Here is an 18,604-nt window from a genome sequence, read left to right on the forward strand (position 1 = left end):
ACGGCACATAACAACAACAATAGCAATCGTAAATAAGTAACCAACAAACCTACAGATAATTGTATGGAATTGTTGCAGATATGTTAGTCAGATCTTTAATAGAACTATTCCATTCTGAGATGGTTTTTATGTCAACTAAAGGAAGGAAGGCCCTTAATGAGATTTATTGACTCAGTGGCAGAAACAATGGGCAATAAAGACTGTAACAGTAGGCTTAAGCACAGCAGAGGATATGAGGATGGCATGGGTAACCATTCTTGCATTTGACTCATCAGTGTCACAGTGTTCAGCTTCACAGCAAACATGAGTTACCTCCCCACACCAAGTGGACAGACCAGGGCTATACTACCTAGAAGAATGTTAGATAGAAGAATATTAGAAGAATGGCAGATAATGATCTATAATATGCTTCATTTTTTCCAAAACTGTGCCTATTCAAGCATAAACACTCTTTCAATCAAGATATTCTAGGCATTGTAATGTCACTCCAGATCGAGAATGCAGGCTGAATCTGAGTCCTTCCATTTATTGTTGGAACAAATACAACTAACAACTCAGGGAAAGTCGCCTATATCTTTGAATCTCTGTTTTCTCATTTATAAAAGGAGGTTCATAAAAATGGGATTATTGTTAGAATGGAATAATAAAAAACATTAAGCATCTGGTACATATTAGGTCAGATAACTTACTGACAGGGAATTTTCTTCCTCCTGGTAATTTTGTGTTTTTTAGTGTGCAAATAATTGTGGATTTGCTTACCAACAACGGATTACATATTGCACTGCTATCTGGTCTACTAAGAAATATAAGTCTCATCAGCTTTGGCCTGTAGATTATCGAGAATGCCCTGTGCTGCCTTCCCCTCAGGTCTATAAGTGCAATTTTGGAAGCTGTTTACATTTGGCCACTTGGAGTGTTGGAAAATGGAGTAAGGTAAGCATGTAATGATAGTCTTAAAGCCTCATTGAAACTGTCTAGATGTGGGTATGCCTGAGGATTTGAATGTCTAACCAGATATTCAGAATGATCTCATATCCTTCTTCTCTAAAAATTAATTTTTAAAGGTAATTATATGTCTTTCTTTTTATGTTCCTATATCCTGTTTGTAAGGAGAGATCAGAACTAAGGCTCATTTCTATTCCTCAGCGAACCTGCTTTTTGAAAAAGTGCTTAAAATTATTTATTGACTAACTGAATAAATAAATAAAATTAACATATGAGTGGTAAAAATTATTTGGATTATATTGCATTTCCAGTTTGCTTCATTAAAGCAAATAAATATTGGCTTGCCATGTTACCATATATATGAATGAGAACAAACTTTCAGTAGTCATAATTACCATCATTCATTAAGTATTTAAAACATACTGTTGATATAACTGCATAAGCAAATGAGTAGGAAGCCAGGAATCGAGAAATAGTAGAGATAGGTATATGCCTAAGGATATCCCACACCTGTGACTGTCTAGCCTCCAGGGTCTTGTAGCATCCATATTAATTCTGTCCAGTGTTGACTTGCATTTTGTTCCAAAAAATTCTGAGTTGAGAGGAAGGAGCACAGGTCTCCTGATCTTATCTTCCAGTAAATAGTTTCCATCACAATTTATTCTGCTTATAGTGCTCAGTCACGTGTGGGGTTGGGACAATGGAAAGAAGAGTGGAATGCGTGACTGAAGATGGCTGGTCCAGTGACTTGTGTTTAAAGCGCTTAAAACCATATGCTCTAAAGAAATGTTATGTCAATGACTGTAAGTAATAGTTGTTAAAACTTACCTGCTACTTACGTGTTCCTAATGTTAATTTTTATTTAAAATTTTATTTTCATTCAAATACCATTCATTTCCATGATCTTAATTTTTAAATTGTTTGTAGTAGTCAGATATTCTGCACACTGTACGGATTTTCAAAGGGTAACAATATTTTTAATGATCCAATTAAATTTATTCTATGTTTTTCATTTGTTTGGAACTGATACATTATATTCATTTGTCCTTGAAGGTAAAACACTTACCAGCTGCAAAGAAATCCAAGTGAAAAACAACATTAAGAAAGATGGTGACTATTACCTCAACATTAAGGGGAGAGCAATAAAGGTAGTATGAAAATAGGTCCTTTTTGATTTTAACTTTGACAACTGGCATTTTATGAAGCTGCTTTAGATGTTTGCATTTCTCTTTTAGATTCATTGTGCAGGCATGCAGCTGGAGAATCCCAAGGAATATGTATCATTGGTCAAAGGTGAAGAAGACAACTTTTCTGAAGTATATGGCTTCAGGTACAAGCTGTGTTTTGGATTACATGTGTATTTTTATATCCCCTGGGTGAAATAAATTTTTTGCAGTTAAAATCCACTTAATGTGTACCACAGAAGAAAGACCTGCTTCCATAAAGATTATAACCAAGAAAATCCCTCGAATAGTTTTGCTCTGTAGTGCATAGGACCTCTATGAGTCAGAATCAACTTTAGATTTTGATGCATTTTTATGGTCCTTAAAGAGAGTAAGACATTCTAACCTTTTAAATAATACTTTAATAATTCAACTGGGGGACAGGTTAATTCAGAAGCAGGTGAATATTATTAGAAACTAAGCCAGATGTTTTTCATAAGTAGTAAAGTTCTGAGTGTTAACATAGGCTCACAGAGGAATTGTGATGTGTTCACAGAAATTAGAGAAATCCCAGTAGCTAAATCTAGGAGTTGGAAGTAGGAATGGCATCCACTTCCTAAACAACATGCCTCTGGAAACTATGAACTTTGATAAATGTCAATAGTTATAGAAAGGCTTCAGGCCTTTTGTTCATAGGGTTGCTATAAGTCATTCTTGACTCAATGGCAATCAACAACAACAACAAAGCTAGGAGAATTACAGCTGTTTTTTCCCCCCATGAACTATTCTTGAATTTCAGATTGAAAGTTTTTTAAGGCAATTCATTTTAGTCCGTTTCCCTTTAATTTATTGGCACTTATTCAAGAAGGGCATGTCTTTTTAATTTCATTTCTAAATTCTATTATTTGTCTACATTGTAGTCTAATAACCATGCTAAAATGTAAAAATATTCTGATGTTATTACAGACTAAAAAATCCATACGAATGTCCTTTCAATGGCAGTAGAAGGCAAGACTGTGAATGTAAACATGACTACCAAGGTGCTGGATACACTGTCTTCAACAAAATAAGAATTGATCTCACTTCGATGCAGATTAGGAGTAAGTACGTAGTTTCTACTTCTGAAATGAAAAACCTACATTTATTATAAAGGTCTAACCACATACCAGTGTATATAAAAGTACATATATAGACACCTATCATTTTTCAATAATTATGTAAAATACTTTTAAATCATTAGCTATGAGTAATGTCGATTTGCATTACTAATATACCTGGTACCAGCATTCAGGAGATCAGGCAGTGTATTTCATTGGGAAAGTCTGAAGTCAGGGACCTCTCCAAATTATTGAGGAGCAATAATGTCAGTTTGAGGACTAAGACCATCTTCTTTTCAGTCACTTGCTTTGCATCTGAGAGTTGGACAATGAATAAGGATGACAAAAGAAGAATTGATGCCTTTAAACTGTGGTGTTAAAGAAGAGTATTGGATACCAGATGGACTGCCAAAAGGACAAATGTCTTCGAGAAGGTGAAACCAGATTGCTCGTTGGACATAAAGATGATAAAACTGTCTCACACACTTAGGACATGTTGCTAGGAGAGACTATTCCTTGGAAAGGGATATTATTCTTGGGAAGATAGAAGGATAGCAAAAGAAAGGAAGACTCAACCAAGTAGATTGACTCAAGCAGAGTCACTCAGATAGAGTCACTCAACTGAGCAATGAGCTCAAGTGTGTCAGAGGTTGTGAGGATGGCATAGATTAGGACAGGGTTTAGATCTGTTGTTCATAGAGTAGCTGTGAATCATACTCGACTTGACGGCTTCTCAGCACAACACAGTGTAGACTTATATACCATATAGTCAGGACTGAGACTGATATCTAACCCTTCAGCAGGTTTCCAGATGCTGTAATTGCACAGAAAGTGATTGCCCATCTTTCTTGCACACAGCTGGTAGATTCGAACCACCTGCATTGGTGTAGCAGCACAACTCTTCACCCAGAGTTCCCTTAAGTCACAAGCTATATGTGGTACATGCAATGATATAGGGAGCTTTGGTGGCTTGGTGGTAAAAAGTTGCACAGCAATTCCAGAGGCAAGAAGCTGGAATTCACCCTGAGGCAGCAAAATGGGCAGTCAAGTCTCCTCCCCAGTGATTTACATTCTCTGAAAACTTGCTCAAGGGGCTGCTATGGATAAATGGTCAATTTTGACTTGACAACATATAATAACAGCAAACAATGCAATAATATACGTCATAGAACTAAAAGAAAAAAACCCAAATGAAATTTTACATTGGTAAACCTGTGACTACTAACAACTGACCCTCCATTGGATTTTCCAAACTGTAAATCACACAGGGAAAAAAAAAAATTGTTGATCCTTCTCCCATGGAGCTACTGGTAAATTGACATTGCCTGAAAGGTATGACCTTTGGGTTAACCACACAACTCTCTATGGACTAGGTTACCCAAGATTAAAAACCAAAAATATTCAAGGAAACAAAGCTCAAGCCCACTTTCTACCCTAACTCATAGCAACCTTTTATTGGGATCCTAAGGCTATGAACCTTACCAGGACCAAATAGTCTCCTATTTCTCTCTTGGAGAAGTTGAAGGATTCAGATTTCTGGCCTTTCAGTTAGTAGCTCAACCGTTAACGTGCTGTGTCACCCAAGGAGCCTGTGGCATGCACCATGAAGGCCCACAGTGTAACACAGTAATAACAACGTGGATAAGAAGAGCCCTTCCAAAACAAAATATTCTGCCTTAAAAATTCTAACTATACTAACGCTAAGACAATCAGCATGTCAAACATATTTATGTAGATTTTGGTTTGGGTTTTTTTTTTTTGCTATACAACAATTAATATTAATTTAAAGTTAAAATTGACTTAATATTTTTACAAATATTTTCAACTCCCTATCTGCTTTTTCCTTTCTCAGACTTGCATTGAAAAACTCATTGGTTTTAAAAAAGAATTGATTTAATTAAGCCTGGCATGCATTATACACCTTCAGAAGACTGAAGAAGAAGTGATATCTGTATTTGTTCCTTGTTGTTGTTTTTTTTAATTTTGTGTCTTTAAACTGTGGTGTTGGCAAAGAGTATTAAATATGCCATGTAATCCCAAAAGAACAAACAAATCAGTCTTGGAGGAAGTGTAACCAGTACTCTTCTTAGAGGAAAGGATGGTGAAACTTAATCTTACATGCTTTGGGCACGTTGTCAGAAGGGATCAGTCCTTTGAAGAAGACTTTATGCTGGGAAAAAATAGAGGGTACTTAAAGGGAGAAAAATCTCTCCAGATGATTGATTGACACAGTGATTGCAGTGGTAAACTTGGGCACAGCAGAGATCATGAGACTGGCACAGGACAGGACAATGTTTTGTACTTGACGTGGAGACTGCCAACAATCACAACAAACACCTGTGCTATGGAGCTGACTTCAGGAAATAATACAAAATCATGCTGTCCAGTATCAATGTCAAGGCTTTGCTATGAACTTTACATGGATGCTTAGGGCTGCTGAGTTACCACATATTACTTCTCCAGTCCATTCACTCTCCCACTCATGTAAGTGTCTCATACCTTCTTCTCTAGCTTCAGGTTTCCAATATTTCTGATGCCTCCCTCTAATACGTCATGGCTGATAATTTTGTTTCTAATTTCAAGTTGATGTTAGGTGCCATCGAGTCATATGTGACATAGCAACCTTCTGTAGAACAGCTCTGAAGCCTACCCTGTCTTGAGCCAGTCTTACTGACTCTGACACACCTAACCCCATTGTCCTAGTTACTGTATCAATCCATCTCATTGGGGTCTTCCTTTTCTGCACTGTCCCTCCACCCTTCTGGGCATGATGTCCTTCTCCAAGGATCGGTTCCTCCTGGCCACATGCCCAAAGTATGTGAGACAGAGTTTTAAAATCTTAAACTCCAAGAGAAAACTTACTTTCATCCTCTTCAAGACAAATCTATTTGTTTTTTGGAGGTCCATGGTATGTTCAAGACTCTTCTCCAGCACCACAACTCAAAAGTATCAATTCTTTTTCTGTCATCCTTAGTCATTATCCAGCTCTCTGACATATAGAAAGTAAATTGCAAAGACCATGGCTTGGATCAGGGGCACCTTAGTCTCTAAACTGCCATTGTTGGTTCTCAGTACTCTGGAAAGGTCCCTGACAGCAAATTTACTTAATGCATTTTGTATTTTTATTTCCTGACTGCTGGTGACAAGAGTGTTGATTGTGGAGCTGAGCAAGCTAAAGCTGTTAACAACATCAATGAGAAAATAAAAAACAAATCAAAAGAGAATTTTTATACATCATTATCCCACCTACTTGTCTATCTAAATTTTTACTTACATGCTTTGCTTATCTTCTATTATTACTGCACACATGTCCATATAAGGCAAACTTCACCTCTAGATTCATTACCTTATTTAAAAATAAGATTACAGTCAATTTCTCTTTTGCTTTTAGACCATCAGTTTTCTCTGATGAATCATTTACATCCTGATGAGACAAAAAGAGCTCCTTCCTCTGTAGCCTCTGAAGCCACTATTCTTCTATTTTTCTTCTTAGTGAAATTTCTTACTTTGTATATTACTTCTCCTCTCTGCATTCTCTTCTCTCTATTCTCTTGAACTCACTTTAATATGTTTTTCATTTATATAATTCATAGCAAACAATCCTTATCAGAAGCATTGATCTCTATCTTCCTAAAAGAAACAAGCTCACTGCTGTCAAGTCCATTCAGATTGATGACAACCCCTCCCATGAGTTCTCAAGATTGTACATTTTAACAGAGCAGGCTGCTGTCTACTTCCAGGAGCAGCTAGTAGCAACCCAACTCATATGTTATGCCAACAGGGCTCCATTAATGATAAATTCACGATTTTTATTTTACTTGCCTTATCAATAACACTTGCGACTCATTGCTATGAGTCACAAGCGACTCGATGGCACATAACAACAACAACAACAACTATCAACAACACTTGGTTTCCAGGACATCATACTCTTCTATATTTGTACCGGTCATGGCAAGTCTTTCCAAATTTGCTGATTCTACTTCATCTTCTAACAAAATAATACTGAAGAGGTTCATTTCATTGAAGATTTAATTTCATTTCTAGAATTCAAATATTACATATTAAATGACAGTTTGAAATGTTTCTCTTTATTGAACTGCAACCTTGAACTCCCAAATTCATCTTGCACTGCCATATCATCTTAGTTTCTTCCTTTTTATCATCCCCACTCCCATATGTACTCAGTCTATCTCCATACCCTGTCAAGTTAATTTTCAAAATACACACCAATCTCAGTTTCTCACTATCTAATTTACTGTTATCTTGATCTAAGACCAGAAGCCCCAGTGGCCTAGTGCATAATGTATCACACTGCTAATTAAAAGGTTAGGAATTCTAATCTACTCATTACTCTGAGATAGAAAGATAGGTAATCTCCACTTAAAAAGATTTACAGTCTTGCAAACAAGGTGGAGAATCTCTATGAGGCAAAACTGACTCAATGGCATTGACTTTGAATTTGTTTTTTACTCATGTTCACATCAACTTTCAGTTGTATTACTACAAACACTAATATGCCTGTTTTGGAATTGCACCATGTTGCCCTTCTTGACCTACATTTTCTTCTCAATTTTCAGAGCAGTTGAAATAATCTCACAAAACATAAGCAATGCTATGCCTTCTGAGCACTCTTTTCTAAAATCTTGCCCCTTGCTTCTCATTCAGACAATTCTAAAGTTCTTTAATGGTCTATAAGCTTAACATGGCCTTTCCATTTCTGTCATATCTTTGACTTCATCACCTACTGCTCCTTCTCTTGCATACTTCCCTCAAAACACAACAACCTCTCTATTGTTCCTTGAACACACTAACCATGTCACAGCTTTTAAGGTTTTTTGGATTTTTTTAATCGAAGACATTTTTCCAAGCTTATTCCTGTGGTTTACTCACTTATTTTCATTGGGTACTGTTACAATGTAGGGATTGTAATGAATATCACAAAACTTAATATGGAAAGCCAATTGCTCTGTAAGGCTTCACTCAAATAACAATTCCAACTCAAAGTTTTAAAATAACAATTTTTTTAGGTTTTTAAAAATATACAGCAAAACAATATATATATCAAAAAATATATACATCAACCCAAGTTTCTACCTATATAAATCAATGACATTAATCACCTTCTTCAAGTTATGAATAATTTTTACCCTCTCTTTCTGAATTATTCCTTCACCATTTAAAGTGAATTAATTTTTTCCTATTTTTTTCCCCCTCTGACATTTGTCAATTAATTCCTACATGGACAGGTTCTTTAAATAGTACGAAAACCTAAATAAATAAACAGATCTCTCCTGAAGAGGATGAAACTAAATTGGTTCTTAGAGGCAAGTATTGTGAAGCTCTGTTTCACATACTTTGGGCATTTTGCCAGGAGGGACAAGTCCTTGGAGAAGGATATCATGCTTGGAACGGTAGAGGGATAACACAGGAAAGGAAGACTCTGGATCAGATAGAGAGAGTGAGCACAGGAGAGGAAGACTCTGCAACAGATGGGTTGATACAGTTTACTGTGGCAATAGGGACAACTATGTCAGAGATGGTGAAATTGGCTCAAGACAAGGCAGAGCTTAGAGCTATGGTTCACAGGATCACTAGACTGTACATAATAACAGCGAAATTCCTACTGTAAATAATTTCAGCCTATTAGCTTGGTCTTCATATACATGGAATTGGAAAGAGATTCACACAATCGTCTCTTATATGTCAACATAAGTTGTCTCCAGAACACCACTGAAAGCTTCTGCTTTTGCAAACTGCCTTTGTATATATAAAATATACTTACCAAAAGATTTCATTTGGAGATTGCCCCCAGGGTACTGGCATCATCTTGGGACATGCAACAGTATTTTAGTCTTCATGGAAAGTGAAGAATTTGAAACAATGCCATTTCACTGTAGTATTATTTAAGTGCTCCAAAACATGAATAATTTGTCCATTGATTTTTTTAGGGTTCTTTTCATTACTTGTTTTTTATTCAGTTATCTATTTTTAAAGCATCCTATTGTACCTCCAGCATAATGGCCAATCAGAAAACTCTATGAATACTGTTAGCAAAAATAAAGTTGAAAATAATAGTAACAAAACAATAATGATTATATGACAAACAAAAGGAATTAGCACACTTGCCTTAAAAAAACCTTCTTTTTGTGATTTGAGTAAAGGTTTTTCATGCATGTTTTCATTTGTTACATTGATTGTAACCCCTAAAATGTAACAGCATCTTCCCACTTCTTCCCCGTTAGTAAAGAGCTTTAATTACATTTTTTTTTCTTTTCAGCCACAGATCTTCTTTTTTCTCGGACATTATTTGGAAACTCAGTTCCATTTGCAACAGCTGGAGATTGCTATAGTGCTGCCAGATGTCCACAGGTATTAGTTTGATTTTTTTCCCCCTCAGTATAAAAAAAAATGATTTATTCTGTTTTTTTCTTGTTCATTTTCTTGGTCAGAATATCACACACAAAAAACAAGTACACAGAAATGGGAAACAGCCTAGATGTACTTTAAAGGTGCTAAAATAAACTTTGGAGAAAATGAAATCTTTGCCAAGTTTGCATTTGTCTGAGAGGCTATAATAACAAGAATTTTAATCTATTCAGGCCCTCTTTGTCCTTCCATGATGCTTTGTCATTCCAATCTTTCCTGCTGGCCCATGGAAATCAGTAGTTACACATTGCTACACAATGCATCACGAGCATGTGACTTTCACACACTGCTGCTAGCAGGAAAATATTGGCTGTTTGGGTCTAACATTCCTGAATTATTTCCTAGCACTTGTACAATGGTATATTCCATTTTTGTGTTCCTGTTTATATTCTTTATTTCTAGAGTTCTCTTGTCATGCTTATGTCATCTCTACATTGCCAGTGCCGTTTCACTTTTCACAAGGATTTTTATAAAGTTCATGTGAACGAAATGCTCCCAATATGATGGAAAACATGTACACTTAAATTTTGTATAAGAAAAAAATGCATACTTATATTTAAGTTCATAGCTCTTTGAAAAGTGATGCTCAAAAGATACTCAACCACAAATTGATAATAAATTTAGGCACTGTAGCCAATGGTTTGCCACAAATTTTCTGTGGAATTTCACATTCACAATTCCCATTTTTAGACATAGAAATTATGTTTATAGTAAGTAGGTTTAGAAGGTTTTACAATATGAACTCCTTGCTCCTAAATTTATTTCAATTTAAAAGAACCCTTATAATAAGTATGTTTGTCATCGTCGTTTTGTAATGCTGAGTCACTTGCAACTCATAGCAACCCTACGTACAACAGCTCTGAATCCTGCTATATCTTGTGCCAACCTTATTGTCTCTGTCATACCTACTCCCATTACCGATATCACTGAATCAATTCATTTCATCAAGAGTCTCCTCCACCCTCCCAAGCATGATGGTCCCTATCCAAGGACTGGTCACTGCTTGCAACATGTCCAAAGTATGTTAGATGAAGCTTCAGAATCCTTGCCTCCGAAGAGCAGCCTGCTTTCACCTTCTCTATGATGAACCTGTTTGTTCTCCTAGCACTCCATGGCATATTCAATCCAGCACCACAGCTCAAAGGTATCAATTCTTCTCTCATCCCTAGTCATTGTCTAGCTTTCTGATGCATAGCAAGTACTGGTTATGGCCTGGTTTAGGTGCATTTTAGTCTCTAAACTGACATCGCTGCTCTTCAGTACTCTGGAGAGGTCTCTGCCAGCAGACTTTCCCAATCCAATTAGTCTTTTGATTTCCTGGCTGCTAGTACCAAGAGTGTTTATTGTGGATCCAAGCAAACGGAATTCAAGGGACTTTAAATCACTGCTGTTATTTTATGACATAAGAAGTTATAGTTTTCAAGGGCCAGGGTTCCTACGGCTCCTCAAGCTGCTATTCCAAAAGTTCTTCTCTTCTTGCTTATATTTGCAAAGACCAATAATTTCACAGAGGAATCTTAAATACTGCTTGGAAGTTTGAGTCTGGTTGACTCTATTCATGTCTATCTTTCTATTTCTCAGTTCCATACTTCACTCATACATTACATGGCTGACTACCTCACTGGTGGAGAGTTTCTTCTTTGTTATCTTATATTCCATTTCAGTTTCCAAACTATTGGACTCTCTCTTTGGAAGTCTTATTCTGAATCTCTTGGGAAATCTACTAAAGCTAGGTTTTTGTTGTTGTTGACTTCCTTCAAGTCGAGCACGACTCATAGAGACTTCTGAACGAAAGGCCTGAAGTCCCTCTACAACTGTCAACATTTATCAGTTCATAGAGTTTCCAGAGGCATGTTGTTTAGGAAGTGGATGCCACTTCTGCTTGATTTAAATATTTAGTTTTCTTAGAAATAATTTGTTGAATTTCTTTTGTTGATAACATTTCTTTATAATCCTCCCAAGTAGTAATTATTCATCCTTCAATGACCAAACTATCTCAGGACTGGTTCACTTTATCAAACAGCCCATCCTCCTTCTAAGACTATGTCTTCTGGCCATCTAGTTGGTGTGAATACAGAGATGAATTAGGGATATTATCTGAAGATGTGAACTAACTTCTAAGACAAAGTATGACAGATGCCATTACATTGAAATGGTCCTGAAACTATGTGAATTTGGTCCTTTGTCATTACATATGGGGTTGACTTAACTACAGTCAGTGAGTAGGCAAAATACACAGGAGCCTGATTGTTGTTGGTGTTAGGTGCCATTGAGTTGAGCACAACTCATAGTGACCCAGTGAACAGCTGGCCTGAACCGTGTCCTATCCTGTGTCATCCTCCTCATCTCTGACATATTAGAAAGCTTTGTTGAAGACACCATGTCAATCCACCTCATTGAGGGTCTTCCTTACTTTCACCAGCCCTCAGTCTTCCAAGCATGGTGTTCCTGACAGACGTATATAAATAACGCAACTGTCAAGAAATTTTTCATCAGTGAATTCTCAGCATAAGTACTTTTTCTGACTTAAAATTAATTATTGTAAATAGAACAATATTTCCTGATGAGGATAAAATAAGAATCAGAATTGTTGGTGTAGTCAAGGTTGAATATAAACTCTTGGATATCTATTTTAATTTCTTTCTAACTCTCTTCATCTGAATTCTACTTAAACCAATTATAAATACTATCTTGAGAAAGTTATGTGATGGTAAACTGGACAATCCCAGTTTATAGTTGAAGAAAGATACTCAGTGTTAATGATCTCTCCAAGATCCTTGAGAATATTAGATGCAGGGCGAACAATGAAATACCACTCTCAGTCTGGGTGAGATGCTGTCCTCTTCTCTAGGCATTTCTGGAATTCAGAGAAATCTATTTCCAAAAATAAATGTTATCAGCGTTGGATACATTCTGCCAAAGATGAATGCCCATCCAAATTCAATCGGCATTCATCTGGCAGAGGTTACTATTACTGAAAATACAAACTGCCTGGTATTTGTGGAGATGTTCTGTCAAATATATAAACCAGATTCTGTGTCAAGTTACACATTTGCATGAATACTCTCCAGATGTTTGATGTCACAGAAAGAACATGGTCAGTTGTTTGGGATCCATCAAAACCACATACTCTGTGTTTGCATGTGACAAGGCACCCTGGGACATACATACTAAAAAGAGAGTGGATACATGTGGTGCTCTTTAAGGAAAATAAACTTTGCCACATTGCAACATAAGATGAAGTTAAGGAGTGTGAAAGGACTTTAGAATACATATGTCAAAAATGAAGCAAAGTAAAATACTTTGTACTTGTCACAGAGCTACAAAACAAAAACAAAAAAAACCCAAAAATCAACCCACCAAAAAAACCTAACAAAACCCCAACAATGTAAATCTCTTTCCTGGTTTGTAATTAATATTTGATGATGTGACAGTAGAGAAATAATCACTTTTAGCTAATGCTCAGGATTCATGGCCAGATTCCATTCAAAGCATTCAGAACAAGTTGTTAAGTACTTTTCATTTATATTTTTGTATGCCAGGGATGTGTCCTGTCTCCATACCTTTTCAACCTGTATGCAGAACAGATTATCTGGGAGGTTGGGCTCTATAAGGAGAAATGTGGGGTCAAGATTGGTGGAAGATCTACCAACAATCTGTGATATGCAGATGACACAACCCTGTATGATAAAACTGAGGAGGACCTGAAGTGCTTGCTGCAGAGGGTCAAGGACTGCAGCCTCCAATATGGATTGAAGCTCAATATCAAGAAGACAGTTTCTCACCACTGGGCCAATTGGCAGCATCAGGATGGATGAAGAGATTTATATTGTTCACAGCTTTAATTTGCTTGGCTCCACAGTCAACACTCTTGGCACCAGTAGCCAGGACATTAAAAGATGTATTGTGATGGGAAAGTTTCCTGATAGGGACCTCTCCAAAGTACTGAAGAGTAATGGTGTCTCTCTGGAGACTAAGGTGCATCTGATACAGGCCATGGTCTTTGCTATCACTTGTTATGCATCAGAGCGTTGGACAATGACTAAGGAGGCTAGAAGGAGAATTGATGCCTTTGAGCTGTGGTGCTGGAGAAGAGTATTGAGGGTACCATGGACTGCTAGGAAAGCAAACAGATTCATCCTGGAAAGGGTTAAACTGGGCGTCTCCTTGGAGGCAAGGATTCTGAAGCTCTGTCTAACATAATTTGGATATGTTGTAAGGAGGGACCAGCCCTTGGAGAGGGACATCATGCTTGGTAGGGTGGCGGGACAGCGCAGGAGGGGAAGGCCTTCCATGAGGTGAATTGATTCATTGACTGGGGTAATCAGCCTCTGCGTTTCAGAGATGGTGCGATTGGCACAGGGCAGAGCAGAGTTTAGGGCTGTTGTGCATAGGGTCACTATGAGTCGCAAGCGACTCAACGGCACATAACAACAACAATAACAGAGTTTTTATAGATTGAATCATGTACCCTTTTCCCAAAGTATGCATCAATTTGATTGTTGTTGCAAAGTGCCATTGAGTCGTAGGCGACTTATAGTGACCCTATGAATGAAGGTCCTCAACACTTGTGTGACTTTCATCTTTTCTCCAGGTTCATAGGGTTTTAGGAAGCAAGCTATTATGGAAGTGGATGCCGCTCCTGCTTCCAAGCTTGTTTTAATCAGGGAGTGAGCAGCACCAAACACTGTCCACCATGGGTATCCGTTATCAGATTTGACACATCAGTGTCACAGTGTTCAGCTTCACAAACTGGAAGAATGTTTGAACAAAAACAATGAAAAACAGGCCTGGGGGCCAAGGAGTCTGTATTTCGCCATTGTCTTCCATTTTGTGATTTAATGCTATGCATTATCATTCCCTAACATCAATGATGTTAACAATACAATTAAGTTTGAGTTGTTATCAATTAAAGTTTTACTCTGTTGGTTAACATGTTGCTATGATGTTAAAAGCTATGGCCCTGTTATTTCAAATATGGGAAGTATCACCAATGGTGAACAGTTTTCAACAGTTTCTAGAATAAGACAAAGAAGCAAGACTGACCATTAACTTCCGAGATGAAAAACCCTTGAAAATCCTTTGAATAGTAGTAGTGGAACATTGTCTGAAACAGTGCTAGAAAATGAGGCCTTCTATTATTAAGTCACTCAAAAGATGGCTGGGAAAGTGCTACCTCTTCAGAGTAGAGTCTACCTTAATAGTAGGATGGATTAAACCTTTAAACTGCTGATCTTTATTTACCAGTGTCCAAAGAGAGCAAGAGAACACTGCATGGCTTAAAATTAGGAAAGATTATATCCTTTCCATGTACTTATTCAATCTCTGTGCTGAACAAATCATTAGGGAAATTGGTCTTTATGAAGAAGAATGTGACATCCTGATCACAGAAAGAATCATCAGCAACCTGCATTATGCAGATGACACCACCTTGCTGTTAAAAGTGAAGAAGAATTTAAACACTTGCTGCAGAAGATCAAAGACTAGTCTTCAATATGGATTACATCTCAATATCAAGAAAACAAAAATTCTCACCACTGGACTGAGAGACAAAACCGTGATAGGTAAAGAAAAGATGGAAACTGTCAATAATTTCATCTTACTTGGATCCACAAACAACACCCTTGATTGGTATCAGCAGTTAGGAGATCAGAAGTATTGCACTGGGGAGAAAGTCTGCACTTAGGAATCCTTTCAATTTACTGAAGAACAAAGATGTTAGTTTGAGGACAAATGGGCACCAGATTCAGACCATGGTCTTTTCAATCACTGCTATGCATTTGGGAGCTTGAAATGAATAAGGATGACTGAAGAAGAATCAAGCTGTGGTGTTGAAGAAAAGTACTGAATATCTCATAGATTGCAAAAGAACAAACAGACATTTCTTGGAGAAACTACAGCTAGAGTATTCCTTGAAAGCAAAGATGACAAAGTTTGTAATCACAAAACATTTTTAAGCAAATGTATGTATTATTTGGTATTAATAGGTTTGAATATATTTTTTAATTTCCATTCATTTATTGTTACACATTTTCCTCCCTGTCCCCCTCCCCCAGTTTGCTTTTTTCTTTGGAAAAAAGTTCTTTCATTGTTATACAGTCCCCCCACCTCTGCCCCAGACCATTTTGCAATGCAACTCTTATCCTGGACTCTTGTCAGCCAATAATACCTATTCATATATTTTTTTATACAGTTCTCTTCCTCATCTGTTTCAATGTCATGTATATTATTTATCCTCTCTTTTCTTATTTTCCCCCATCCCCCATATCAGTCCTGTTCCCAACAGTATTTGTCTTTTTGTGACTGAGATATTTCACTCAGCATAATGTCCTCCATGGTCACCCATTTTGTATAATATTTTATGAATTCTTTGTTTTTCAGTGCTGCATAATATTCCATTGTATGAATATACTACAGCTTCTCTATCCATTTGTTCGTTGATGGGTTTGTTGTTGGGCTGTTTCTAACTCTTTGCTGTTGTGAACAAAGCAGCAATAAACATGGGTGTGCATATATCTGCTTGGGTGGCAGTCCTGGTTTCTTTAGGTATAACCACACACTTTGGACATATTGTTAGGAGTGGCTAGTCCTCAGAGAAGAGCATCATGCTTATAAAGGTGGAGGACCAACAATAGAGAGAAAGACCATTGATCCGATGGGTTGAATCAGTGGCTCCTACCATGGTCTTGAGTATGTCCGAATTGATGAAGATGGCATAAGATAGGACAGGGTTCAAATCTATTGTTAATAGGGTCCTTTTGAATCATATTCAATTCCATAGTACCTAATAACAGCACCAACATATGTAGATTAAACAACTCTGCCTACAAAACCCCCAAAAGACCTAGAGTCCTTATCAATAAAACTCCAGGACTCTATCTTTCAGTATGGATTACACCTCAACATAGAAATCCTTTAATTTTCACATTGTTGTTTTGTACCGTTGAGTTGGAACTGACTCATAGCGGATACAGCGGGTTTTCAGAGGCAGTTAATTGCTCGAGAGGAGATTGTCCATCCTTCTCCTGTGGAGCAACTGGTGGCCTTAAACCACGTGCCTTTGGGATTGCAGCACAGCTTCTTGCCACCAGAGCTCTGGTTTTCACAACTACACAAATAAAAACATAATTATGATTGAATGGATGCTGTCAAATATTTTATTTTTCTTGGAACTACAATCAACATCCATGGAATCAGCTGCCAAAAGATAAGTTTTATTAGGCAAAACTACTGCCAAAAAATATTAAAGAACAAAGATCCTACTTTAAATATGAAGGTAAATCTGTTTCAAATACCCAAAGCATAGTATTTTCAGTTGCTTCATATGCTTGTGAAAGAAGACATTTTTCTTGGAAGACATTCAACTAGAGTGTTTCTTAGAAGCAAGGATAATGAGACTTTGCGTCACATACTTTAGATGTTTTGAGGAGGGGACATAATGTTTGGAAAAGTAGAGGTTCAACAAAAAAAGAAAGAAGTCTCTCAACAAGATGAATTTTTTCACAGTTGTGGAAACAATGGACATAAGCAGAACAGATTGTGAAGAAGGCACAGAATCAGGCAGTGTTTCATTCTACTGTGTGTAGGGTTGGAACTAACTCAATGGCATTTAACAAAAACAACAACAAATGATGCTAATAAGATAAGGTTAATGTTGTGGATATATGTCATCAAGTTGAAACAGACCCATAGCTTACTGTTTAAAGGGTTTTCAGAAGCAATAAATCACATGGGAGGAGAGTGCCCATCTTTCTCCTACAGGGTAACTGGTAGATTCAAATTGCCAACTTTGAGTTGGCAGTGAAACCCTTTACCTACTAGGTCAGCCAAACTCTTGGCGAGGTTATTAGCAGTAATTTAATGAGACAGCATACATATGCAGGGTTCAGTCATATGTTGGGGTATGGAAAAGATTAAAAAGGAGAGCAGAGTAGGAGTGCAACCTACTACAACTAAGAAAGAAGAATGTTCTTTGGGCGCTGGAGCGCTGTGCGCAGAACCTGTTAGACAAAAAATAAGAAGGACACGAAAACACAGTATATAATCCAAAGATTGATGGTCTTACAGATGTTGAAAAGAGACAAAGACCTTCTTCAGCTGACAGAAAATTTGCTTTTAGTGCTGGTTACTTGAATTTGGACACCTAGACTTCTAAACTATGATAGAATAAATTTTTAATTTGTTAAAGTCATCCACTTATTATTATATTCATGTCATAGCAGCATTAGATAACTAAGGTATTTTTAAATGCATATTGAAATAATGCATTTTACCTTTGCTTATTGGTGACATTTAAAAATTGTATGCTATCACATTTAGCTTGTCACCTAGGACCTATTTCCCAGAATTTTGTTTATAAGATCTCTCTGTGTTGAATTTAAATGTCATTCTTGTATTTTAACAGTATAATTTCCACTGTGTGGGTATAAGATAATTGATTTATTTTGGTGAGCATATGGGATGTTTTCAATTTCCTTTTACATAGGAACTTTACATGAAATATAATACTAGCATATTTTTTTAATTCAGAAAAATAATATGACTGTACTTCCATTACCTTTGCAATGTTTTAATATGTTGCAAGGCATATCCCCCTCACTTGTTATATATTTCATTTTTTAGTGCCTATTTAGTCAAAATTAGTCTTAGCTTGTCATGTTTCATGAAAAATTCCATTTTTTAAAATTTAAACTGTAATTCTAGGAACTACTTCTAGATCTCCCAAGAAAGCTTATTGTGAATGGTATACTTTTTAATTTTATCTACCTCAATTGGCAGCATCAGTATGGATGGTGAAGAGATTGAGATAGTTAACAGTTTTAGTTTACTTGGCTCCACAATCAGCACTCTTGGTAACAGCAGCCAGGAAATCAAGAGACGAATTGCATTGGGAAAGTCGGCTGTGAGGGACCTCTCAAGAGTACTGAAGAAGAACAACGACGTTAGGCTAGAGACTAAGGTGTGCCTGAT

At 36.9% G+C, this 18,604-nt stretch overlaps 1 protein-coding gene across 1 annotated transcript in view; it reads left to right on the plus strand.

The window, feature by feature from the left end:
* Positions 1–18,604, plus strand: part of LOC102857539 (A disintegrin and metalloproteinase with thrombospondin motifs 20-like) — a 280,569-nt gene that overhangs the window by 235,246 nt on the left and 26,719 nt on the right. The window contains exons 31-36 of the mRNA XM_006888233.1: positions 733–933; positions 1,619–1,748; positions 1,999–2,093; positions 2,181–2,275; positions 3,075–3,208; positions 9,486–9,577. Coding sequence (XP_006888295.1) covers positions 733–933; positions 1,619–1,748; positions 1,999–2,093; positions 2,181–2,275; positions 3,075–3,208; positions 9,486–9,577 — 747 coding nt within the window. The remainder of the gene's footprint in view (positions 1–732; positions 934–1,618; positions 1,749–1,998; positions 2,094–2,180; positions 2,276–3,074; positions 3,209–9,485; positions 9,578–18,604) is intronic.

The sequence above is a fragment of the Elephantulus edwardii genome, unplaced genomic scaffold (assembly GCF_000299155.1).
Source record: "Elephantulus edwardii isolate Elephantulus edwardi_28Jun2011 unplaced genomic scaffold, EleEdw1.0 scaffold00065, whole genome shotgun sequence".
Classification (NCBI taxonomy): domain Eukaryota; kingdom Metazoa; phylum Chordata; class Mammalia; order Macroscelidea; family Macroscelididae; genus Elephantulus; species Elephantulus edwardii.